This window comes from Saccoglossus kowalevskii, chromosome 19, assembly GCF_978046115.1.
Source record: "Saccoglossus kowalevskii chromosome 19, keSacKowa6.1, whole genome shotgun sequence".
NCBI lineage: Eukaryota > Metazoa > Hemichordata > Enteropneusta > Harrimaniidae > Saccoglossus > Saccoglossus kowalevskii.
Window position 1 is genome coordinate 20,421,568 of NC_140659.1, and position 27,632 is coordinate 20,449,199.

At 34.2% G+C, this 27,632-nt stretch overlaps 1 protein-coding gene, 1 long non-coding RNA gene and 1 other non-coding gene across 3 annotated transcripts; 1 reads left to right on the plus strand and 2 right to left on the minus strand.

The window, feature by feature from the left end:
* Positions 1 to 1,214: 1,214 nt before the first annotated feature.
* On the minus strand, positions 1,215 to 1,512 carry LOC146730619 (signal recognition particle RNA). Its single transcript, XR_014927722.1, has one exon.
* A 710-nt stretch (positions 1,513 to 2,222) lies between these two features.
* On the plus strand, positions 2,223 to 13,865 carry LOC100373749 (nuclear receptor coactivator 4-like). Its single transcript, XM_006825313.3, has 7 exons — positions 2,223 to 2,327; positions 5,460 to 5,620; positions 6,219 to 6,472; positions 6,838 to 7,090; positions 7,564 to 8,000; positions 8,915 to 9,041; positions 10,057 to 13,865. The coding sequence occupies exons 2-7, from the start codon at positions 5,495 to 5,497 to the stop codon at positions 10,975 to 10,977; spliced, it is 2,118 nt and encodes a 705-aa protein (XP_006825376.1). The 5' UTR covers positions 2,223 to 2,327; positions 5,460 to 5,494; the 3' UTR covers positions 10,978 to 13,865.
* LOC146730620 (uncharacterized) lies at positions 6,773 to 16,517 on the minus strand. Its single transcript, XR_014927499.1, has 3 exons — positions 16,431 to 16,517; positions 7,336 to 7,511; positions 6,773 to 7,064 (listed from the first exon to the last, which is right to left on the minus strand). It is a non-coding gene; the product is annotated as an uncharacterized LOC146730620 (long non-coding RNA).
* Between the last annotated feature and the right edge of the window lie 11,115 nt (positions 16,518 to 27,632).

Sequence of the window (27,632 nt, forward strand, 5' to 3'; positions counted from 1 at the left end):
CTCAGTTTGATCAATGATTAGGCCAAAAAAAAAATGTTTTGTTGCCCTCAGCGACCGACTGAAAAGTGTGAAATATCGGGTCACATGTTTTTTTTCCATATACCTCGACTATTTACAATACCCTTAGTTTTCACAAGTTTAAAAAACAAAATCTGACCAAATTTTTCAATTTTCCGACTTGAGGGCAACATAAGTTGTTGTTTTTTTTGGCGTTAGAGAAAGAAATAATCGATACGTTTTTTTTTTTTTTTACCTTCAATATATTGACTAGTCGTATTACCATAGTGGGTTTTAGTCATTCTGGGTTCCAATGCATGTCTTTAATATGTCTTGAATTGATTTTATGTTTTAAAGAAATTTCTTAAATAAAATAATTTTTTTTTTCATTTCGGTCTTGAAAAGGTCTCTGATGTACACGAGTGGCAAATTCAAACAATGTTTACTTTAACATCTGCCAAAAATAACATGGTGTGTGAATTTGGTAACATGTAATTTTTTAACTAAAGAGTGAAATGTGTTTTGTAACAAATTTTCAGATTGGCTATACTGGTGTCAGCAAATGTCTGTAATTATCAAAAAGCCCTAGCCTTCAAGAGGTTTAAAACTTGTATTCAAAATTTACCCTTGTACGTTAAATTGTGTTTACTTGTCTCCATTGTCTTAAGACATGCTGAAGACTGCTTCCATGGAAAGCCAAAATGAATGAAGAAAAACAGGCATCAACAATAGTATGTATGGTTTTTCTCATTCCTTCAGGAAACCCGTCAGTAAAATGATTTTAAACGGAAAGTGTGAAACCTGGAAACAAAAACACGAAAGGCTTCACATTTGTTTTATTTCTCATCAATTTGAAGTAAAGGTACTGTGAAATACTTTATTTTAGCTGGAATTAATTTTTGCTGAAAAAGGCTTTTTGGGTGTTTTGTTTGGATTTTATTTTCACTGATTTTTAACGAGTTAAAATATTGGGAAAAAAGAATATTCACTTGATTTTATTTTCACTGAATTATTTCTTCAGCGAAAATTAATTCCAAGCAAAAATAAAGTATTTTACAGTACCGGTATGTGGTCATTTAACTTGCAAGTTAGGCTGAATTGCTATAGATAAAATACTTTATGGATTGGGGTAAAAAAAAAAAAATTCCCTATGAAAAACCTTGTGAGCATGTGACTGGGAAACTAATACGAATGGATACACCGAGAAAATAAAAAAAAAAGGATTGTGTTCAACTATTTTGGTAGGGCTGCTAGCCGCTGCCTATTCACGGGCGCGATCCCACTACTGCTCCACACGGGAACTTTTGCCTGCTGTGTTTCCACCCTGGGCCGATACGTCCCTCATTATACAACCTGGTCGTCCTAACCTCCGTCGGGCCGACCATATTGATGCCGAGCTTAGCGTGGACGCCTGATCTCCATAGAGCGACGACTAACAGGACTCCCAACCTCAAACCGTCCAACAATCCCGGCCTCCAAGTAACTGGATTACAGGCGCACGCCACAACGCCCAGCCATTTGCAGCTGCCATTTTTACGTTATTTATGGAATAATTACGTATGCCGGAAGACAGCGCCATCTATGTTGCTACCTGCCGAATTTAGATCGGCACTTTTAATTTTTTTATAGCCTACAATTTTGCAACCGAAAAGTATAATCTTTATAATGCAATTTAATTAACCCCAGACCATTAAAATAACTTTTAGTGATCTGAGAGCAAATTGCTTCTTTGGGACGAAAAATGAACATACGTCACACTTCTGTAGCTACAAAGTATTAAAAGGTCATCAAGGAGATTTGACCTTTGATTTACACACCTGATGTCATTGTTTACTAATGATAAAAATAGATATATATATATATTTTTTTTTAAACGCAAGTCTACCTTTTCTACTTTGCACCCCCCCCCCCCCTGACAGTCTAAATATACTCAGTAAGAAATGTAAGCTTATTTATGTTGAATAAATTAAGTTCACACACACTCAACGAAAATATTTTATTTTTGCCCTTACACTATATCTGTATCTACGTTGATAGATATAAACGAAGCATTCTTATTTTAGATATATATATCTAATAGATATACCCGGAAAGTTCGTTGGCCTTGATTAGGTGACCCTGGCCACACTGAAAGGGTAAATAAATTATCCAATCAGCGGGCGTCTTTTATAGCTAGCAGTAGAAATGGTCAATGCGCGATATGTTAGAAAGCATCCTATTGCGCAGTCTAAAGTGACGTCGGTGTAGTTTGTGCTCTTTTTCTTTGGCATCAGTGTCTGCAGTTTTTCCTTTATTTTGGATGATTTTTTGAAAATTTCCAGCTTTCAAATGTGAGTATGAATCCTTACGTATAAGTCAACCATGAATTCAACCGTCATCTGTGCTTTGAGGCACGGAAACCGTGAACTCTTTCGCTCATTGCTGTGTTGTGTATTTATTTATAATTTCAAACACTGATCAAGCCGCTCGCAGTCTGCCAGTCTAGGTTTGACACTTTTTCACGCCCGTTCAATGTATATTTCCGATAAGTAACATAATTGTATCGAGAACAATCGCAATTGAGACAAAATTGGTTGAGTTTAGATAACATCCGTCTTTTTATTAGAGTTCTTCAAGTACGTGACGTGATGTCCGACATCGATGGCTGGACTGCATGATTTAAAAATGGCGATCATTCAATGATTGTGGTGATAAATATTTCGATGAAGTCGTTTTGAATTCTGACATTATTATTGTCTATGAAAAATTCTTGAAAATGCAACTGTGGTGTTGACATCACGGGTTTTAGTGTGTATGATTTTATTTTTATCTAATTCAAGACATTACCACGTTATGTCCCAGGTGTTATGAAAATATTCACCACTAAACAATTAAGAATTGCATGGCAATTTGCTCGATATTTAATTCAGAAACATAAAATAATTCTAATGAATAGTATTTTTTTTCATTATTTTGACTTAATTTGTCTGTTATTTCCATGTTTTGTATGTAAATGTCTCAGAGTTTGTCACAAAAATGATGTGACATTACAATTATGTCAATTTATGCAAAACTAAAACAGTTCCCTATCAAAGCTTACACTATTGAAAGAGTCTGTGTCATTTACAGTACTCATTCTTTCATATGTAAATTGTGTATGTTTGTATATTTATTTAAAATTTTACCAACTAACAACTTTTTCTAAAGTGGCCTTGGATAGTATTTTCAGTGCAGTTGGCCCCACACCTTCACTAATCCTCAGTAAAAAAAAAGTCTGAGTGTAAACAAGATTGAAAATAACTTACTGGATTCTCTAAGACAAGCCTATGTCACAAACTGGTCAAAATCCCCCAAACATTGCCAGCAACCAATCACAGACTAGCTTAAACAATAGCTTTCCCTGACGATAATACTTAGCAACGTTATTTCCCCCACGCTAACTTGAAAAATCTTTTGTTTTTGTCTCGTTTCCGTTTCCAGTCTGTCTTAGAGAATAGGTACATCTCGCCAGATCATCAAAGGGTGCAGACAAAATCTCAGCACAAAATGATCCTGGCAGATGTGTATTAGGTGTTTTGATTTAGTATTTTTTATATGATTGTACGATCAGCATGTTGCAATACAACAGGCAACACAAGGAACATGAATCTAAATTGTCAGCTACAAAGAGTATACTTCATAAATAATATACTGTAAAATACTTAATTTTCGCTTGGAATTAATTATCGCTATTTACGCTGAAGGAATGATTCAGTGAAAATAAAATCCAGTGAATATACCTTTTTTTCCTATATTTTACATTCAACTCGTCAAAAATCAGTGAAAATAAATTCCATACAAAACACCCGAAAAGTCTTTTAAGCGAAAATTAATTCCAGTTGAAATAAAGTATTTCACAGCAGTTGAGCAACTTACGTGATTCAATGATAAAATATATGGAATATGATAGGCTAAATTTTTATCTCCGTTCAGATTAGACAAAATTGTCTCCATGCAATGCGCTGTCTGTTAAAAAAAAAAAAAAAAAAAAAAAAACTACCAGGATTGTGTTCACCATGAATTTGTCTACAGAATTTTGTCCACAGCATGAAGGACTTCAAGCACAACCAAAACTGTTGCGGCGCCTGATTTCATTTGTTTTTTTACACTTTCGTTTATGAAATGTGAATTAAATTACAAATTAGTAATGTGTTTTTCAGATTGTAGGAAAAAAAGTCGGAGAAAAAAAAGACGCAGAAAAAAAGTTGTGGTAAATAAGTCACAGAATAAAAGACAGGAAATATCACACATGTGTCTTTACAGATATCTAGATTTTGATTACATAAGCTTGATAGATACATGGATGTAAATAAATTGACTGTAAAAGGATTTATTATTCACTGGGTTTTAATTTTGCTTATTCCACTGACTGGAAAATGCTCTAAATTAAAACCCAGTGAATATGTAAAATTTCGCATAGAATACATTATCTAAATGATTAACCGTGAATTTAAAATCCACTGAATATGCCTGAAATGGTAAATCAGCGAAATTTAAACCCAATGAAAATTAGTCATTTTACAGTATCCCAAATTTTTCATATATTTTTGTAACAGTACGAATGTACCACACTTCAGTAGTATCTGAAACTATAGATGCGATTCTCATCAATTCCAAAACAAAACATGCAACATAAACGAATCTAACGCACAGGAAATGTCACAACATGGGGTTTGTCCCACCCAGTAATACTTCTTGCAAAATACTAGTGTGTGACTTTTTTCCATGACTTTTTAATGTGTCTTTTTTTTTTTACTTTTTACAGTGCACTGTTTTGCAATTACCATATCAATGTATGATTTTCTATTCGGTCGTAGAATTGACAGAAATCAGGCTAAAAAAAATCTTGACATCAGTGATGCATCATATTACTAGTGTAAGCTTGAAGGTACACTGTATATGTCTCCAGCAACAAATACATTGCCTGTAAAATACATCATTCCTTTACTTTAAGTATGTGAATTTTGAACATGCACATAACTAATGTGACACATTGTCTTCAATAGCAAATGTAGCTTTCATTAGATGGCATCTTTCATTATTCCAGTTGTAAAACTGGTTTCATTATTCCAGTTGTAAAACTGGTTTCATTATTCCAGTTGTAAAACTGGTTTCATTATTCCAGTTGTAAAACTGGTTTCATTATTCCAGTAGTAAAACTGGTTTCATTATTCCAGTTGTAAAACTGGTTTCATTATTCCAGTTGTAAAACTGGTTTCATTATTCCAGTTGTAAAACTGGTTTCATTATTCCAGTTGTAAAACTGGTTTCATTATTCCAGTTGTAAAACTGGTTTCATTATTCCAGTTGTAAAACTGGTTTCATTATTCCAGTTGTAAAACTGGTGATAAGGACAAGAGAAAAAGATAAAGGAGAGACCATCTACAACAATTCTACACATTCACATTTTTTACAACCAAAATTTTTTTTTTTTTTTTTTGTAGTTTTATTTTACCATCGATTGTTGATTGGATTCAACATGAGCGCTATTGCAAGTAGACATCGTCAACTGTTGGATGACGTGAAGCGTAACATCGCTGTCTTGGAAGACTCAATAAGTCATATTGTAGATACTAAAAGAAATCTCAAGACCAGTGCGTTGGAGGTTTGTGCTTCTTTTTTTCCTTTCCTGTAACATGTAATAGTAGTTGAAAGAATTCTATTCATGTTGTAATTATTGTAGTCGCGGTTACCAAACTTGTCTGCTTGTGATTCCATTTACTCTTAAAAAGTGCTGAATCAAAATTTGACGTTATACATGTATTCATCTCTACAACATTTCACCCAATTTTGATTTTCAAAAATATGACACAAATATCGATGTACACTGTAAAGCAATTGTTAGAGCCTGCTGTACTTTGGGTGATACATATGAGTATCTATGCTGTGGTGTAATAGTTTTGCAAATGACCTTGATTTCTTTACAAAAATTGCTCTGCTAAACTTGAGTAAACAACCTTCGTTATTAAAATTAATCTAAATTTGTTAACCTTCAAGCATGTTTCGTTGAATGTTAAAATAATTACCCCTTTCACAAGCTTATGTCAAAAAATTAAACCTTCAACAACATATAAGCCAATTATTTTGTTGGGCATGATCACTGTCTGAATTTACACTTTCTGATTAAAGTTAATTGGTTAATAAACCTATGCAATATCGCACTGGACAAATACTAATGGAGTAAATGACTGTAATTTCTTCAGGTCAAAGGTCAAATCCATAGCTGCATTAGTCGTCAGCTGGAGGCATTAAGAAATCGAGAGGTGTGGTTATTAAACCAGGTTGAGACAATACAGCATGCCAAGGAAGATGCATTGCGCTTACAGCTAGGAAAGTTGAACCAAACTTTGGGATCATTCAAGAATTGTGCAGCGTATACAAAATTATACTTGGATGGCCTAAGTGATGAAGTGGATCCAAAAGTGATTGAAACTCAACTTATGGAAAACCTGAATAGGTAAGAATGCTACTTGTTGGGTGGAGGTGTAAGTTTGGGAAGGTTGAAGGGGGTTTGTAAAATGCAAGTGTTTACATAGGATGAAGGATGGACTAGATTTTTGGTTGAGTCAAAACATATATAGTTTTATAAGTGAAAACAAAAAGTCAACAAGCACAGTGCTCTCTGATTGGTCTAACTATAAGGTCTTAAAGTTAAGCAGCCAGTCAATCTTTTAAGGAGCTTCGCATTGATTTTTTGTGCCACCCTTCCGCCCTCCCACCCACCCTTCCTTCCTCTCTCTTTACCTCTATATTTAAATCTCCAAACAGTTGTCATTTCTTCATTCACCCTAAAACAATATTGTATATTTCTGTACATCACAGCTTAGCGCATCTGAAGCTGACACCGAAAGAGAATGCCAGTATCTGCTTCCGAGCTAATCGAGGCAAGCTAAGGGAGATGATACACGACTTTGGTCGAGTAGATAGTCGCAGTATTAGCGTCAATCAAGAGCGAGCATTCACCGATCCGACCTTTCCCAGTACAAGTCTTCCATCTCCATTTGAAGATTATGAAGATCTGGATCACCATGTCTTGTATAAAACGCTAGCTGAATTGAAAGAGCAGAAACAGAAGGTAAACTCACTCTGTTACTCGAATGATACTAGCTGTAATGATATTGACTGAAAGTTTATTTTTAAAGATATCCATATAAGGGTAATATTACTGCCAATTATAGTCATCAATTATAACTGTTGGTGACTAACTGTAAATGCGAAGTCCATTGATGCCCTTAGACGTTATGCCTTATTTTATGTTGGTCATGTGATATCAGTTATTTAGAGGTCAGATTGATATATATGACTGTACTATTAACTCACCTTTGGTTCATGATTACCCTGGTAATACGAGCCCCTGATGCATGATGTCACTCCTAGCAACTAGGAAAGTGGTTTTGGATGATAACTTCATGAAGTCAGTGGCCCAAAATAGTCTGCATTATCTGTGTTGTGTTTTTAATGTTTTTCATTTTCCTGTTAAACTGTAAACTTCAGGTCTGTTAAAAAACAAACAAAAAAATAATGATTTTCTTTTTTTGATCAATTTAGGTTACTTTTCCAGAAGTATCTGAAGAACACGACGACTGGTTGATCAAAGTGCCGACAAACACCCCTGCTGAGACCATTCCTAGTATTGTATTCCCGACCTTCAAAGATGCTACTCCGACCACATCATCAGTTGGAATGACGGCCAAGAAGAAAACTGATGAGGTTGAGAAGTGGCTGCATCATGTTCCAACTGGTTACCATGGCACCCCTTCAACAATGGAAGACGATTTTAGCATCATGGATCAGAGTAGGAGCGTCAGTGACATTATCTCAGCCAGCGTCATCGAAGACAAAGACGAAACTTTCTTCGATATGTCTCCGTACTTCAAGTACATATCTAATTCGCCAAATGATGAATGGTTATTGAATTCTGATAGAATTAAAGCAACATACAACTATGGCAAGGACTATCCCTATGCAACTATGAAATACTTCAGGTATGTATAAAAACATTAAGACCCAGAATTACAATATTTTTGTTTTTACTCATTGAATGTGCTTTCTTTTTTAGGTTTTTGTCAGGCATTTAGAATATTAAATAAGTCGTGTCTTTCCCACATCGATTTCAAAATGAATTGTCCAGAAACTTTCTTTGGGTGGCGATTACTGTAAATGTATTTATAATATCGCATGAGAAAAGAACAACATTTTGTACTGAACATAGTGAATATCTGTATTTAACTTGGGGTTATTCTTTAGTGACTTTTGTGAAATGTTGTCACCACAAATCTTCAGAAAATATCAAATCACAAGCATTTTGGGGCATAACCAATTTCCAGTTGATAGTAGAGCACTTTATTTTTACTTGGAATTTGTTTTCGCTGGAGGGATATTGATCAGTAAAAATAAAACCCAGTGAAAATACTTTTTTTCTATATTTTACATTCAACTCCTCAAATTAGTGAAAAAACAAAACGGCCACAATGTCTTTTCATTGTGTGGTTTATAGTATTAAATTTTATGATGGCTGTGTTTTCATTTATATATAGATTTATGAAGCATCATATTATATCTATTATTTTTATTTAATGAATATGACGGCAGGTAACAGATCACCAAGTTGTCTGTCCAGTGATGGATCAATTTTTCAATGAGAATATTACAGTAAACTGCTTAAATTCCATGACAGATGTTTTCTTGAGTCAGTGTGAATCGCAGAATTTTGTAGCAGTGAAGATTTCCCTGCTGTCCTGCAACAAAATGTACATGACCTTGCAAAATGTTAATGCTGTAAAACCATCAAATCATTAAAATTTTACAGAATATTGGTTTGTGCATTGCCTGATGCATCTTGAAATAGAAATATTGTTTGTTTTTTATTTATTAAAACAGTTGTATTCGTTTTTTGCAGAGAGATCTCAAAGGACACCAAAGACTGGTTGATGGAGTATGAAGCCCAGAAGGACGACTCAATAAGATGTGAGAAAATGAACTGTGAAAGTGGCGAACATTGTGCAGCTCTGAATCAAACTAAACAGGTACAAAAAATAATTACATTGTTTACATGATCTCATTAAATATGCAAGCAAGACTAAAAATAGGCCGAGATATGCTATCCTATCTATGCTCACAAAGTGCAACTCTCTGGATACTTTACTTCGCTGACAAAAGACAGACATTTTGCTCCCTACTGTATCTATTTTCCCAGACATTTAATTTCAGTATTTCAATATTTTATGGATATTCACTCGGTTTTAAGTTTGAGAATTTGGCAGGGACGCATTGAGTTGTATTGTTTACTAATTTAGCAGAATTTACTTGTCAGAGAGAAAAAATGAAATTAGAACCCAGTGAATAATTAATGCATTTACAATATACCTTTCTCTACAATGAAGTCGTATATTATGGATGATTTGCTCATTTGCCATTGTTTTAAGTACATGTATAATAATTAATCAATTTGATTAAATTTGATTTGATACCATTGATATGGATACGTATCAATGATCCAATTATGTAATTGTGTCAATTACAGAATAAACTTGTCCCTCTCGAGAAAACAACAGTTTGAAATTATAGTTGCAAGTCATGACAAAAATAGACACCAACGGTCATACATTTCAAAACTGATGAAAACGTAATAAGTGCCCTGATTTTACAACATCATGGAAGAAAACTCCATACCGTTCAATATCATGGTCATTTGAAACATTGCAAAATTAAGATGGATGTACCATGAATTTGTAATTCAGTACTTTTGTAAAAGGTGGTATCCAATAATTGTGTTTGATTATTGGTTCAACAGATGCAGTGTGTACATTGTTTGTTCACCCTTTAAATTGTAAATTGTCAAGAATTTGTTTAACTTTCGATTATTATGTGCATCATTCCTGCTTAAAGGGGAAGTCCAGACAAACAACATAATGCTCCAAGATGAAAAAGCTCCACAAATGCGGAGAATGCAATTTACAGTTTTTTCTTATACAAGTTTTCATCCAATAGATATTCCACATATTTTATTCAGAATTATATTATTTAATTTATTTGTTTTAGGACATTGAGAGTCTAGGGAATATTTCCTGTATCAGCCAAGTAATGGGAAGATACTTCAAAGAAATACCCTCCGATCCCAAGATGTGGCTGGCCGACCAGCTAGAAAACAGTTGTGTAGCTAACGAGAAATGTGACCACCCCTCCCAGTGTGTCAGTGACACTCATTGTTTAGGTACTGAGTTCAACCAATCAGACACTAGCTACAATCCTATTTTAGACTGGTATAAAACTGCATCTAATGAGGTTTCTGATTGGTTGTTGCCAAATAGTAATGCAGCTATGCATGACACTGCAAATTCTCCAATTTTGGAGTATTTTCGGATGATATCAGCTAGCGACATTTCTGATTGGTTGCATGTGCCTAGTGTCTCCTCGACTAATCAGCTTAACCTGATCAAGTCACCTTTTGAAGAGTATTTACAATCTGTTCCGCAGAATATTAGTTTTTGGTTGTCTGAGTGCCACAGAAAAAATTCTAAAAGTGGACCAGCATCTTTTAAATTTGATTGGGACAGCTTTCATTCAGATTGCAATCAGTGGGTGAAGCCTTCCTTAATTCAAGGTGTGACCACCCAAGCTGCTTCAAATAAAAAAGAAAATGATGTATTATGGGAAAAGCTGGGAGCGTTCCATCGTGAAATGAACCAATCTGATTGGTTGCTAGAGCAGGATGATGAGAAAATGGACAAGTGTGTTGAGTTTGTAGATTCTGATTTTTCAGAAACATTTCCCCCAGGTGATTGTGATCTAAACAAATGGCTTTTAATCGACCCCACAATGGAGATAGCAGAGGAATGCGAAACATTGAGCATTTGTGGTAGAACTGTGGAAATTGATATGCCACCACAGTCGCAGAATACGTTTCCTTGTTTTAATCAAGAAATCAAGTCTCACATGTGGCTTTTAAACTATACAAAGTAAAAATATAGTTTTACTAACATTTGCCAAACATTTTGTATTCGTTCTTTCACACAGGCATTCACCCGAGTGTAGAAAAAAAATACCATATGCTTTGCAAAGTTTAAGTTTTGAGACTATCGTAATGTTGCATTGGCTTAATTTCTTCTTTGCTGCAACTTTGCTAATTTTCAATTGTAATTGTAATTTTCAACTAGATCTTTGCAGTACTGCGTAACATACTGCTATTGGGTATATTTTTTACTGCAGTTACTGTCCCTTTAAAGTTTATCAAACGGAGTATTGTACGCTATACTAAATACTAAGCTAATCCATGAGAGCTGTCAATAGTTATATCCAAATTATTTACAGGGACATCACGTTTTTGAAATCTGAACATTACTTGGATTTGTTGTTCTCATATAACATGTATTATGCAGACTTGTCACTGCTGTAAACTGTACAACTCTTTGAGCACCAAAGTGAACTTTTTTTTGAAAATTGTTATCAATATCTGTAGCCATAGAAAATTATTTCTATCTGGTCAAACATTATCCAAAAAAATGTATAGATAAATGCATGAAAAAAACGAGCAAAATTTTGCAACAAAAATTTGGTTGGAAAATTATGGTGCTCAATAAGTTAATTTTTGTCAAATCAATAAAGATGATTTGATAGTTTGAGGGCATTTGTCAGGATGGGATTTCATGAAAGTCACTGTGACTCCCTAGGACCCTAGTGAAAGCCACCGACTCCCTAGGACCCCAGTGAAAGTCACCGACTCCCCTAGAACCATTGTGACTCTATATTATCTAAGTGAAAGTCACTGCCTTAAAAATCCCAAATTAAATGTTCACTACAAGATATGGCTCCTGACTTTCTGCTCATGTGCAAAGAAACAGTTTACAGTAGACATCAATTGAAGTTTGCTGAGTAAACAGAAGTAAAGTCTTTTATTTTATTGAGATACTTGAGAAATCCATGAGGTGCCGTCCCCTGACCCAATATAAACACCATCAAATGTTGAGATTGTGGATGAGTAATGAGAAATAAGCAACAGAATATGAATTAAGTCTAAAGATACTTTGTTTTTTCTTCTTGAAGATCAATTACATTGCAAAGTTTTTTTTAAAGAATAAGAGCATCCAGTGCTCTTAAAAATGAATTGTGTGGCAAGGTCGGGGAAGATTGTCTAACTTTAATGTTTGCAAAAACATCATTTTTTAATCATTTTATGTTTTTAAGCTTGTTCTAGAACTGTTCACATATTTGCGAAGTGTGAAGGCAACTTTAAGTATAGCTTTCCCTCGCTTACCGTATACAAAATAACATCGTTTTTAAGGAATGTTATCTGAATTATGCTATTGTATTTGAAGGATAATTTGTAATTACATGCACACATTCATTCAAATTATGATGTATTTTCTATAGGATTTACTGGTGGGAATAACATTAGGAATCACTAGATCAGCTTGGATATTTGGTACATAGATCAGGGGAACAGTGGATTGTGATGTTAAGGGAGATTGGAGCACTATTTGATTGACAAAAGCAAATATTGTTGCTCTTGGCAGCCATTTGCTGCATGAAAGGTTATTTATTTACAAGTTATGGTTTGGGAATCTTTTTGTGACTGGCATGAACTTTGATGAGAGACACACCTTCCTTCTGCATAGTATGGTTCATGGTAAAACTCTTCATTTTGGCCCACATACAGAAAATGATGTTCAATTTTGACAGGTTTTGTACTGTGCCTTATCAGCATTTTCCACACACTTTGCGTATTGTGGTTAACTGTTTGTTGGTGAAATTACAAAACCCTAATCTCTGTATTCATTTCAGTTGGGCTCAATTGTTCTGAGAGTCAGTCATTACTAGTAATGTATTTCAATTGTTCTGAGAGTCAGTCATTACTAGTAATGTATTTCAATTGTTCTGAGTCAGTCATTACTAGTAATGAATTTCAATTGTTCTGAGAGTCAGTCATTACTAGTAATGTATTTCAATTGTTCTGAGTCAGTCATTACTAGTAATGTATTTCAATTGTTCTGAGAGTCAGTCATTACTAGTAATGTATTTCAATTGTTCTGAGTCAGTCATTACTAGTAATGTATTTCAATTGTTCTGAGTCAGTCATTACTAGTAATGTATTTCAATTGTTCTGAGTCAGTCATTACTAGTAATGTATTTCAATTGTTCTGAGTCAGTCATTACTAGTAATGTATTTCAATTGTTCTGAGTCAGTCATTACTAGTAATGTATTTCAATTGTTCTGAGTCAGTCATTACTAGTAATGTATTTCAATTGTTCTGAGTCGGTCATTACTAGTAATGTATTTCAATTGTTCTGAGAGTCAGTCATTACTAGTAATGTATTTCAATTGTTCTGAGTCAGTCATTACTAGTAATGTATTTCAATTGTTCTGAGAGTCAGTCATTACTAGTAATGTATTTCAATTGTTCTGAGAGTCAGTCATTACTAGTAATGTATTTCAATTGTTCTGAGAGTCAGTCATTACTAGTAATGTATTTCAATTGTTCTGAGAGTCAGTCATCACTAGTAATGTATTTCAATTGTTCTGAGAGTCAGTCATTACTAGTAATGTATTTCAAAACTTAGTGCACTATGAAGCAAAACATTATTTGGACTGTATGACAGTAACACCAGGGAAGTAAATGTGTCGTAATGTTTTGCCATGCTTAATATTAGAACTCATGTAAAAAATTCAGGGTATTAGAAGCTGTTATAGTTATGTTGTTAATCCAAACTCATAGTATTGAAGACTAAGTAGATACATGTTAAAGCTTACATTATAGTTATCATTACAGATATATATATATATATGCAGATATTTGAGTTGAATTCTTTGATGAAATGAAATGAAAATAAATGAACTATTAAATACTAGAAAACTTGTCGTCTTTGAATATATGTTTTAATGCATCAAAAAAAAATATGTACGATATATATTTCAAAAGGGTTTTGCCTCTCAGTGGTTGACACAAGTGAACTGTGTGTCTGAGGTTGCATTGCAGACTTTGTCAATGTTAGACTAGGCAGATGTTGGTAATTAATAGCTGCTGTTAATATACTCAGACAAATGCACTAATATATCAATATATCAAATTACTAAGTACGATACAATGATACAATGTCGCTCACAATCGGGATTTTTAAGTTAGAGACTCTGCACTGTTGAAATATGTAGTCAATATCAACATTAAAAGAAAAGAACTAATAATCCGTTCAACACGAGCGTGGTTACCTTTTGTGGACAATAATACAAAGGTAACCAGGTATTATTATACAAAATCGAATTTACACTAGCGCCCCCTGTGGTGAAAGTTACGATGCTTTCGTTTAAATTGTATTGTATGCAGTTTTGGGTTGATTCAGGATGGTCAGTGATTTAAAAAATATGCAACAGAAGATTTAGGGTTGTTTTTATTGAAATGAATTAATGACAAATTGCTTAATAACATTGTGTGTATATGTATATCATAATTCACAAACCAAAATGTTGAGATATATTTTTGCAAAGGAAAAAAACATGCAATTTTCACTATTTTGTAAACCAATATTCACATCAACTTCAATGTTTAGTGAATTAATGATCGACAGATTTAAGGTAGATGCCTACTCATGATTTCAAAAAACCAAGAATTTCTTAATTTTTTAATATATTGTACTTCCAGGCAATATAAGAATATTGACTTGGTGGTCACTAGGTTAATTTTCGAGAAAATCATGGTTGTATTTTAGTGGATAGCGGCCATTTTGGCAGTATTATAGTGCTTTTACCATAGGTTCTTATGGCAGAGATATTATGCAATATCTCAAAATCTAGCCTGGTGGTGTTAATGATGGAGTAGTTTTTGTTGTTCTGAATTGTTTAAAAAATCTGGGTTTTAAAAAGTTGTTCTAAAAATAGCAATTTTCAAGAAATATTAGGAAGCGTTTCTCAAAAAGCATAACTGTAACACACAAAATAATGCTATTTCATTGTACCATGAGACATTAGCTTCATGATTGTACATAATAAACTAATGAAAATTGTCATGCGATTTATGACCAATTTTGTCAAAAATTATGACTAACACCGATACTAGCACATGTATAAATGTATAATAAAACGAAACACTTTTGTTAAACCGCGGTGGTCGTCGCGCAGCGCGTGTTCGAATTTCATGTAAATAAACAATGTATTTTACACGCGTTGTATACGTCACTATGAGTCCCATATCGAACAGGACGTGGCGTGACTACTGCCGCCCTTTAAAGGAATGGTTACACAATTCGTCTGAACATTTATGACAGGAATGCCGCCCGGGCCGGAAGGTTTCACTAGATCAATAGATTTCAAAACTTTGAAAACGTCGTGCAGATTAAACTATTCCGAGAGAACGAATTTCTCCACCCCTCATTTTTCAGGTTTAATTTGCCATCACATCGCGTATGTGTTGACAATAGCCCCCGCAAAGTCATAATGATTAGATGTTTTTGTTTTTATATAGCACAGTGTGATTTTGGTTCACACACCATCCGCCACCCCCTCCCAGATGAACACATGCAAACAAGGCAATTCTTTGATTGATGTTCATTACGCTTGAGATAATGCCGCACGTGCATTTCTTATAAGCCTCTGTCTGTATGTAACTTGGCCAGCGTACATTGTATTGTTTAGGGCCTTCTTGGAACTCGACTATTCCACATATTTCCGAGTAAGGGAGGGACGGATTTCCAAGTAATACTACGCAGTGTTGTACTAATTTGGGCACAGATAGTCGACAACACTGCTGTCGTAAACACTTCTCGAGAAATCATTAATTCCCTCCTCACAAAAGACAGTACAACCCCTCTAAAAAATCTTCAAAACGCCCGATCAAATTCCTTGCTTCGCCTCCACAACGTGGCAACCCACCCAAACCCAACACTGTCGTTGGCATGAAACGAACTGTGTTGTTACCGTCAACGTATCTTTGATCACAGGCGCAGACCGGTTGCGGTGTCCTTGATATTTTCAGTGACCGAATACCTTATCCCTACTAACTGCACATTGTTTTTAACGTATTTTATCCCCAAAGTTTCATGCGAATTATACTTCGATTCGAGTTGACGAGATAGGCGGTAAATACAGTTTACCTGCAGTGACGATGTCGTACAGTATAATACAAATTAGTATAATACAGCCGTATCCACGCCGAATAATGTAAAATACTTTATTTTTGCTATTTTCGCTGAAGAGTTGATTCAGTGAAAATAAAATCCATCGAATATATATTTTTTCTATATATACACTCAACTAGTCAAAAATCGGTGAAAATGAACTCCATGCAAAACACCAAAAAATTATTTCTAGCTAAAATAAAGTATTTTACAGTAAGCAACAGGTGGCTGGTAATTACAACAATATTAATGAGTATGTGCGGACCATCGAGTCGTGCATTTTAGAAAATATAATTAGATAAACAAAATACCTGTGAGACAATTTTGTTGAAACATAATCTGCGGCAATATGGGAGGAGGAACTGGGGGTGCGAGTCAAAAAAACGTCATGATTGTGGCAATATACAAATGTTACCTGAAAGGACCACAACGGAACTACGAGTTTTATATCGTTGAGAGGATAATTATTTCATTAGGTGGTAAAACTGTCAATGTTGAATAGATGTTTGTTGAAGATTGATTGTGTTTTTGTTTTACTCTTCTACTCAGTGAACAGTTGTGTTTGACCTCCGACCAGTTTATCACCGCCCGTACGTACCATAGCAAAGTTGCACTCGTAAACAGCGTCCTTGTAGTTGCGGTGAACTCTGGTGCTCGGAAGTGGGTCAGTGTTCCTAAAAAGACGGCGGAACCAACTTTTTTTTTTTTTTAATTTTATCGGAGTTTGCACTGACATCTTGCATCATCTTAACAACATTTTACATAAATGGTTTGTACAAATTGCATATTCTGAAGCGGACTCCGCATATTTCCACATTTCTTACTATGACTATGACTATTACGATTGGTGGCCGATCTTGTATATTTCTTTATTAATTAATTAACAGAGGAACACATAATAGAACAAAACAATACTGTTTCCGTCACCTCGAGCGTAGCGCACAAACGAGATGAAAAGATCGCATGGGTCCCATATTGAACACGACGCAGCGTCGCTGTGCGACAAAAACCAGAATATCATTTTTATTTCATAATATATTGACGACCGTAAATTATGTAGGACTATATTACATAAGTCACAGACAACACAGTGTCTATGTATAAACACACGATAACTGGTACGTGTCTATGTTGGTCATTTTAAAGGGGGGTTCGTCACCTGCGCACGCGCAGGAATTTAGTCCCAAGCGACGATAACAATACATTGTACATGCTAAGGAACGACGTCAAAAGATCGATGTCGGATACAAAACTTAATTCCTTTAGTTTGGGGGTGGGGGTGGGGTTTGACCTCAAAAAGTGTCCATCCTTCAAAAAGATTTTATTTTTTAATGAAGTCAAAAGAAATAACAGAAAATGAAAAACAAAACATCCAAGACGAGAAAATGGTAAAGTCTTTTTACATCCACCCGACAACCAACTGCTATGCCATACTACTGTCCGATTATCAATTTGTATTTAATGGTGAATGTAGTCTGACGCCATGATCAATATTTAACAATTAAGTTTCAGTGGGGGGTGGGGGGTGGGAAAAAACTAAAGGAATTAAGTATTTTATCCTACATAGACGCTTGTTTGTAAACAATGACAAGCTATGTCTATCTGACGCATGCGCAGGTGACGACCCCGCTTTAAATTAGTGGATACGTCTAACTAATAAAGATGAACAAATAAAATAAAAGCGCAATAAATTGTTGTTGAGCGAAATGACGCATTAAATAAATATAAATAAAATAAAAGTAAATAAAAATAACTAAATAAAAATAAATAAATAAAAATAAATAAAAATAAGTAAATAAATAGATAGAGCAGATAAATAACTGGGTGACGTACGCGAGCGCCGGTTCGAGTCACGCACGCAGTACGTGTTTACTATTATTAGACGTATTATTTACCTTGCCGTTTATTCGGTGTTATTTGCTTACTTTACTTCCTATGTCGACAGCAACTATGAGTTTAAAATTGTTTCTCAGTACTTATTCACTGTTCTAATGCTGTACCATTACTTTCACCATCCTACTACAGCCAGATCTGAAGGCCTTTGCCGCATTCTGGCCACGCTGTGTGGCGCGGATCGCGTGGACGGGTTTCATGTTCTCTGCACATAATACGTTCGGTTATTAAGCATCCTTTTTGGGGGGATGCCCGGTGGCCGAGGGGAAGACGTGTAGTGGCGTGTTATTTGCTTATTTTATTTGAGAATGTTGTTAAAATGTGTGTGTGAACAGAGTCGACACCGTCGTAAAAGGGGTGGACCAGATTCTAAACGCCGTTGTCACACACAACGCAATGTGCTCTGTGAACACGGTACGACGGCCAAACGCCCTCTATCGCCGACTTATTTATGCTTGTCATTGCACGAGATTACTGATATTTCTATGGAGATAGTCGAATATTCAAAGAATGGTAGATGGAACGTCTAGGGATTCTAAAGTACTAGTATATGCTGTGATTGCAGAAAAAAGCGGCTGAAAAGGGGTTGGACATTACAATGTCAACGGAAGATCAAAACCTCACGTATAAAGTACAGAGAAGTGACAGCACACAGCAACAGAAGCGGTAGAGATCCGAAAACAATGCCATTTTGGGATGAACTGCACGAAGGTGGTGGAAGGCCACCATTCAATTCTCAAACACCGGTGTTTTTACTAAGTGAGAACATGAGCAGACAATTCAGCAGATTATCTAATATTGTTAACACCAGCGTTTTTTAGACGTGTGAGAACGCAGCTATAGAGTACTTTCAGCACAGCAAAGGCATTCTCTTCATCTAATTCTTTATAAATATTTATATATTCATTAATTTAAATTGAAACGAGAGGTTCTATTGGTCGATTGAAAAATATTTGTTAAAAACACAATTCTCGCAGAACAGCATCGTATGGCAGTTCCAATAACAGTTTACTGCCAAATTCTTATCTTTCATCGATGGTAAACTATTATCGCCACCAGAGCTCATTTCCGTTTCGAGACTCAGCTAAACTGAGGCCGTGGTGTACGATGATGTGGTAAATAAGTGCGTACAACGAAGGGCCCAATCACTGTCAAACAGGTGTGGAATACAGTACCATGGATACAGTACCCACGTTACTGTATTCCACACATGTTATACATGGTTTGGTCAGCTCATTATTCGAATCAAACCAATACTTACTACCGTGCACTGTGGTGTTAGTTCAACATCAAATACTGATTTCATCGATGGTAAACTATTATCGCCACCAGAGCTCATTTCCGTTTCGAGACTCAGCTAAACCGAGGCCGTGGTGTACGATGATGTGGTAAATAAGTGCGTACAACGAAGGGCTCAATCACTGTATAACAGGTGTGGAATACAGTACCATGGATACAGTACCCACGTTACTGTATTCCACACCTGTTATACATGGTTTGGTCAGCTCATTATTCGAATCAAACCAATACTTACTACCGTGCACTGTGGTGATAGTACAACATCAAATACTGATTTCATCGATGGTAAACTATTATCGCCACCAGGGCTAATTTCCGTTTCGAGACTCGGCTAAACCAAGGCCGTGGTGATATAGTTGTTTCGTTTCTACATGTATTCGTTTTTCTGAAGAAAAAAAACAGCACCTTTTACATACAGAAAAACCCTCTCTGCCTTTAGACATAAGTGACGCTGTATTCGCACCACCACCCTCACTGGTGGAGAAGGTGTGTGTGTTGAGTAGAGGAGGGGTACTGTCAGCTGGCGCACACGTGATAATAAAATAAATGCGACATTTACGATATGGGCCGCCATCTTGAATGCGGCATAAAACTACATAAGAGATTTTTTTTAGTTTAAGTTGGCGGCCCCCATATAATAAATATCGCATTTATGTTATTATCACGCGTGCGCCAGCTGACTGGGGGGGGGGGTACTTAGATTATACCACCTCTGTGCGCTCTGGGACAACAATGTTGCCTAGATAGGATGAATTAAATAGCCACTTTCAAGTGCGAAAATATAATTTTGGAAGTGCGAAATACGTTTCTGTAAAACATTATACCGTAGAAAGTATGTCTATAAAATTAAAACTACATTTCTTATTTTTAGTATATTTTAAACACACCCACGGATTATTGTGATTACAATGAAAAAAAACACACGATATAATTAATTTGTTTTGGCAACAAATCCCGAAATATTGGAGCACTGAAGCTAGCCTGCTCATACCTAATTTTAATTGTTGTAATTGCCCAAGGTCACTTTATTTCAAGAGTACTCCTAAATGCGATTCCAGGATGAGTCTGTTGGAAAAGAAATCTCATGAACTGTGTAGAACCGAAAGTGCTATTGAGTCATGAGTCAGTGAGGGCGTTTTGCAGATCATAAAAAGTGGGAGATTTGAAAAAAAAGTGGGTAGAATAATCGTCCCGAAAAAAAGAGGGAACAATAATTCAATAATTTTGGCTGGTCACGATGTAAATGTTCCACTATTGAGCAAACATAATGCGAGCAAAGGCTCCGGGTAAAGATAAATTGAAGAACAAATTGTGTGGTCGACGACATTTGTTCGGTTTTGTTTCAATCTGTGTATTGGACAGTAATTGGGATGAAGTATACGATTTGCTAGTTTTGTTATCACGTGGTATTTTCGTCCGAATACGTCTTACAACTTGCTCTCGTTCGTATCGCGTCGTGCAATAATGGTTAAAATCGTCCTCCTCAAAATGTCTATCTATACCACGAACTTTGAACGAGCCACATTCCCTCTATCCCTCTATGATATATAAAAATCGAAAATTTGAATTTGAATTTGAATTTCCTCATGATTTTTGTAGTAGAATGTTGAAATACCAAGCTTCACAAAGTAAACTATGGCGTTGAGATACCCTAACTTCATCAAAATTGACAATTAGTAAACTATGACGTTGAGATACCCTAACTTCATTAAAAATTGGTCTATTAGTTACTGGGTGAGGCGGAAAAAAACATTTGTGGTGTCCGCTGGACGAATGTTGGCGAATTCAAATAAACATACTCAATGAAACACAGACAATCAACACATACATACTTTCACAGCTGCGTACTGTAGAATACTTTATTTTCGCTTGGAATTTATTTTCGCTATTTTCGCTGTAGAGATGATTCCGTGAAAATAAAATCCAGCAAATATATTTGTTTTCTTATATTTCACATTAAACTCATCAAAAATCAGTAAAATAAATTCCATACAAAACTCCCAAAAAGCCTTTCAGCGAAAATTAGTTCTAGCGAAATACAGTATTTCACAGTATATTTATGAGGTTCCTCCCCACAGTGCAATATGTTATTCTTACCATAGAAAATCCCTTTCTAGCTCCATGTTCTTACCAATTAAATCTGTGCACATAGCGAAAGCACCACAGCGTGCTACGTCATAAAACACGTGGCGCGTCACGAGACGCGTTGGCGTAATTGCCACGTTAGACACTCCTTTCGGGGTAGAAACAAAGTCAGTAGTATGCACTGTCCATTGTGCATAAACCCCAGACCCCATAAGTTAGTGGTCTGAGCATAAACGATGTTGGTACAGTGGTATATACACTCTCTATCGATATATACTCTGTTCAATGGTGTATTTATTTTACTCGAATACACACTGTTAGTCGGCGTATATACTGTTTTACCCCTTTATTGTAGTATACAAACTTAATTAATGGATACAACTTTATTTTGAGTGTAAACTATTCATAAATTCCTCAATAATACACTGATCATTGGGTATAAATCCCCTGGGGTATACACTATTATAATCCGAGTATAATCCATATAAACTATTTAGTGGGATATACTCTTTTCATTGTTTAATTTATTTCAATAATGTAAGGTATTAACGCGCTATAAGTATGAATTGTCTTTGGAAACTTAAATATAAACTATTTGTTATTATATAAATCTTTTTTCTTTTTTTAAAAGGCAGAGACGAAAAATTCACTTAATCGGGTTATTAATAAAAGAGAATAACCAACACGTTTTCTAAGAAAAAAAAAGATAAATCAAAAGAAATGAAAAGCAGACAAAATGATAGCTTTTAATATCACGTGATATTGTTCGTGTACGTCATACAATATGATGTCTCGTTCGTAGCTAATAAAATCGTCCCAGAACGCATGTCTATTACACGCCTGTCTATCACACCACTCCACGTCAAATAAATGTTTGATTTGAAACACCACGAAATTCTTAAAAAATGAATTTGCCTCATTTACATGAAAGCACGAGACTACGACAATGTGTGCCCTGAAGGAGATTATTCTCGGGGGACGGAGAAAGCTACGTCACATGACGTTCTATGTTGCTAAGAGGTGCACCACTGTAGAATAAAGGACATAAGGCTGCGGCCGTTATAACGTTTTGTAAATATACATCTTTATAAATCAAAATTGATGTTAGAATTAATATTGACCAATACGGAAATGGTATAGTGACACCAAGGTTAGTTCTAGTTAATAATTATGAGACATTATTCAATAAGCAAGCGTCTGTTGAAACACACCCGATGAAACATGGGAATGATATATTCTATATAATTCTGAATTTTGTTTTATATTTTTCAAACACAAAACTAGACATCTCTTCGGAATTATATTCTTGCTATGACAGCATTATATTTCAACCAATTAGGATCGTACACTAGCTGTTGTGTGCCACATCATCGATCACGTGACAAGTCACGAGACACGTTGACATGATTGTTACAGAAACTCTCTTCAAAGATAAAACACCGAGTCGTTAGCAAGAAAAATACTAACTGACGAAAATGATTTCAGGCCACCTTTTCCTTTATGTAAGGTTTTCCACCTTTTCACCGAATTAATAAATCTTCCGAGGTCTTACATATTCACTATTTCTCCTGAAATTCATGGCGCACAGATTATTTTTAATACTTTTCTTGGGTTTTGATATATGGTCCATGGCTTTGAGCTACAGCTTAAGTTTCTGGACGGCGCTGATGTAAATTTGGCTTTCCTTCTATCAAATTTGTGCGAGATTGAAAATAGGATTATTTAATATTGTCTCCACTGTACAGATAAAGAAGCAGTTAATAAATCGATGCCAAATGAATAGCTTATACCCAATGAGTCTGTTTCATACAAGTCAACATTTTTACCAATGAATGGTTCGCACTCAATGAATAGTTTATCCTAATGAATAATGTACACCAATGAATGGTATACGAATGAATAGTGTACACCAATGAATAATTTATAGGGGGGCAAGGGTTATTTTCGTTCAACGTAATTGCAATATTATTTTGTTCGTACAACGTAAATTGAAAAAATAAATTCCGTGATTCTGTAATCACAGGCTAGACGTACAACGTAATCAATCAAATATTTTTTTCGAACACTGTAAACATTTGTCATTTTTCTCGGTACTTACAAGAATTTACATCCAAATAAAAAAGTCGTAAAGAATAATCCAGGGAAATTACTTTTTCGAAACTGTAAAACGACTAGATGACACAATTCACTGCAAAATTCAATTTTCACTGTAAATTGTAAAATGCCCCTTTTATTTCCCGTAAAACAGTACCAGCTACCCCTTGCCCCTTTATACCAATTGATTGTTCATACCAATGAATAGTGTACACCAATGAATAGTTTAAATCAATGAATATTTTAAACAATGAATAGTGTACACCAATGAATAGTTTATACAATGAGTAGTTTACACCAATGAATGGGTTATACCAAAAAATGTTTATACCAATGAATAGTTCACAATCAATGAATAATTTACAACAATGAGTAGTTCACCTTCAATGAATATTTTATACCAATGAATAGTTTACATCAATGAGTAGTTCACCTTCATTAAATACTTTACACCAATGAGTTGTTTACACCAATGAATAGTTTATACCAATGAATAGTATACATTAATGAGTGGTTTATACCAATGAGTAGTTTACACCAATGAGTAGTTCACCTTCAATGAATAGTATACACCAATGTATAGTTTGTACCAATAAATAGTTTATACCAATGAATAGTATACATTAATGAGTAGTTTATACCAATGAGTTGTTTACACCAATGAGTAGTTCACCTTCAATGAATAGTATACACCAATGTATAGTTTGTACCAATAAATAGTTTATACCAATGAATAGTATACATTAATGAGTAGTTTATACCAATGCGTTGTTTACACCAATGAGTAGTTCGCATTCAATGAATAGTATACACCAATGTGTAGTTTGTACCAATAAATAGTTTATACCAATGAATAGTGTACACCAATGAATAGTTCATACCAATGAATAGTTTAAACCGATGAATAGTTTATACCAATGAATAGTTTATATCAATGAATAGTTTACACCAATGTATAGTTTGTACCAATAACGATTTTATACCAATGAATAGTTTATACCAATGAATAGTTTATACCGATGAATAGTTTATATCAATGAATTGTTTACACCAATGAATAGTTCATACCAATGAATAGTTTTTTACCGATGAATAGTTTAAACCAATGAATAGTTTATACCAAAGAGTAGTTTATACCAATGAATAGTTTATACCGATGAATAGTTTATATCACTGAATAGTTTACACCAATGAATAGTTCATACCAATGAATAGTTTTTACCGATGAATAGTTTAAAACAATGAATAGTTTATACCAATGAGTAGTTTATACTAATGAATAATTTGTACCAATAAATAGTTTAAACCAATGAATAGTTTACACCAATGAGTAGTTTACACCAATGAATAGTTTACACCAATGAATAGTTTATATCAATGACTAGTTCACAGTCAATGACTAGTTTACACCTTTGGGTGGTTTGCACCAATGAGTAGTTCACCTTCAATGAATATTTTATACAAATGAATAGTTTACACCAATGAGTAGTTCACCTTCATTGAATACTTTACACCAATGAGTAGTTTACACCAATGAATAGTTTATACCAATGAATAGTATACATTAATGAGTAGTTTATACCAATGAGTTGTTTACACCAATGAGTAGTTCCCCTTCAATGAATAGTTTACACCAATGTATAGTTTGTACCAATAAATAGTTTATACCAATGAATAGTGTACATTAATGAGTAGTTTATACCAATGAGTTGTTTACACCAATGAGTAGTTCACCTTCAATGAATAGTATACACCAATGTATAGTTTGTACCAATAAATAGTTTATACCAATGAATAGTATACATTAATGAGTAGTTTATACCAATGAGTTGTTTACACCAATGAGTAGTTCACCTTCAATGAATAGTTTACACCAATGTATAGTTTGTACCAATAAATAGTTTATACCAATGAATAGTATACATTAATGAGTAGTTTATACCAATGAGTTGTTTACACCAATGAGTAGTTCGCATTCAATGAATAGTATACACCAATGTATAGTTTGTACAAATAAATAGTTTATACCAATGAATAGTGTACACCAATGAATAGTTCATACCAATGAATAGTTTTTACCGATGAATAGTTTATACCCTTGGGTTGTTTACACTAATGAATAGTTTATACCAATGAATAGTATACATTAATGAGTAGTTTATACCAGTGAGTTGCTTACACCAATGAGTAGTTCACCTTCAATGAATAGTATACACCAATGTATAGTTTGTACCAATAAATAGTTTATACCAATGAATAGTATACATTAATGAGTAGTTTATACCAATGAGTTGTTTACACCAATGAGTAGTTCACCTTCAATGAATAGTATACACCAATGTATAGTTTGTACCAATAAATAGTTTATACCAATGAATAGTATACATTAATGAGTAGTTTATACCAATGCGTTGTTTACACCAATGAGTAGTTCACCTTCAACGAATAGTATACACCAATGTATAGTTTGTACCAATTAATAGTTTATACCAATGAATAGTATACATTAATGAGTAGTTTATACCAATGAGTTGTTTACACCAATGAGTAGTTCACCTTCAATGAATAGTATACACCAATGTATAGTTTATACCAATAAATAGTTTATACCAATGAATAGTATACATTAAGGAGTAGTTTATACCAATGAGTTGTTTACACCAATGAGTAGTTCACCTTCAATGAATAGTTTACACCAATGTGTAGTTTGTACCAATAAATAGTTTATTCCAATGAATAGTATACATTAATGAGTAGTTTATACCAGTGAGTTGTTTACACCAATGAGTAGTTCACCTTCAATGAATAGTTTACACCAATGTATAGTTTGTACCAATAAATAGTTTATACCAATGAATAGTATACATTAATGAGTAGTTTATACCAATGAGTTGTTTACACCAATGAGTAGTTTGCATTCAATGAATAGTATACACCAATGTGTAGTTTGTACCAATAAATAGTTTATACCAATGAATAGTGTACACCAATGAATAGTTCATACCAATGAATAGTTTAAACCGGTGAATAGTTTATACCAATGAATAGTTTATATCAATGAATAGTTTACACCAATGTATAGTTTGTACCAATAACGATTTTATACCAATGAATAGTTTATACTAATGAATAGTTTATACCGATGAATAGTTTATATCAATGAATAGTTTACACCAATAAATAGTTCATACTAATGAATAGTTTTTTTACCGATGAATAGTTTAAACCAATGAATAGTTTATACCAAAGAGTAGTTTATACCAATGAATAGTTTATACCGATGAATAGTTTATATCAATGAATAGTTTACACCAATGAATAGTTCATACCAATGAATAGTTTTTACCGATGAATAGTTTAAACCAATGAATAGTTTATACCAATGAGTAGTTTATACTAATGAATAATTTGTACCAATAAATAGTTTAAACCAATGAATAGTTTATACCAATGAGTAGTTTACACCAATGAATAGTTTACACCAATGAATAGATTATATCAATGAATAGTTCACAGTCAATGACTAGTTTACACCTTTGGGTGGTTTGCACCAATGAGTAGTTCACCTTCAATGAGTATTTTATACAAATGAATAGTTTACACCAATGAGTAGTTCACCTTCGTTGAATAGTTTACACCAATGAATAGTTATGACAATGCGTAGTTCGCATTCATTGAATAGTTTACACCAATGTATAGTTTATACCAATAAATAGTTTATGCCAATGAATAGTTTATTCCAATGAATAGTTTATATCAATGAATAGTTTGCGCCAATGAGTAGTGTACACCAATGAGTAGTTCATACAAATGAATAGTCTGTACCAAAGAATAGTTTATACCAATGAATAATTTATACCAATGAGTAGTTCACCTTCAATGAATAGTAACGTAATTGCAATATTTTTTTTGTTCGTACAACGTAAATTGGAAAAATAAATTCCGTGATTCTGTAATCACAGGCTAGACGTACAACGTAATCAATCAAATATTTTTTTCGAACACTGTAAACATTTGTCATTTTTCTCGGTACTTACAAGAATTTACATCCAAATAAAAAAGTCGTAAAGAATAATCCAGGGAAATTACATTTTCGAAACTGTAAAACGACTAGATGACACAATTCACTGCAAAATTAAATT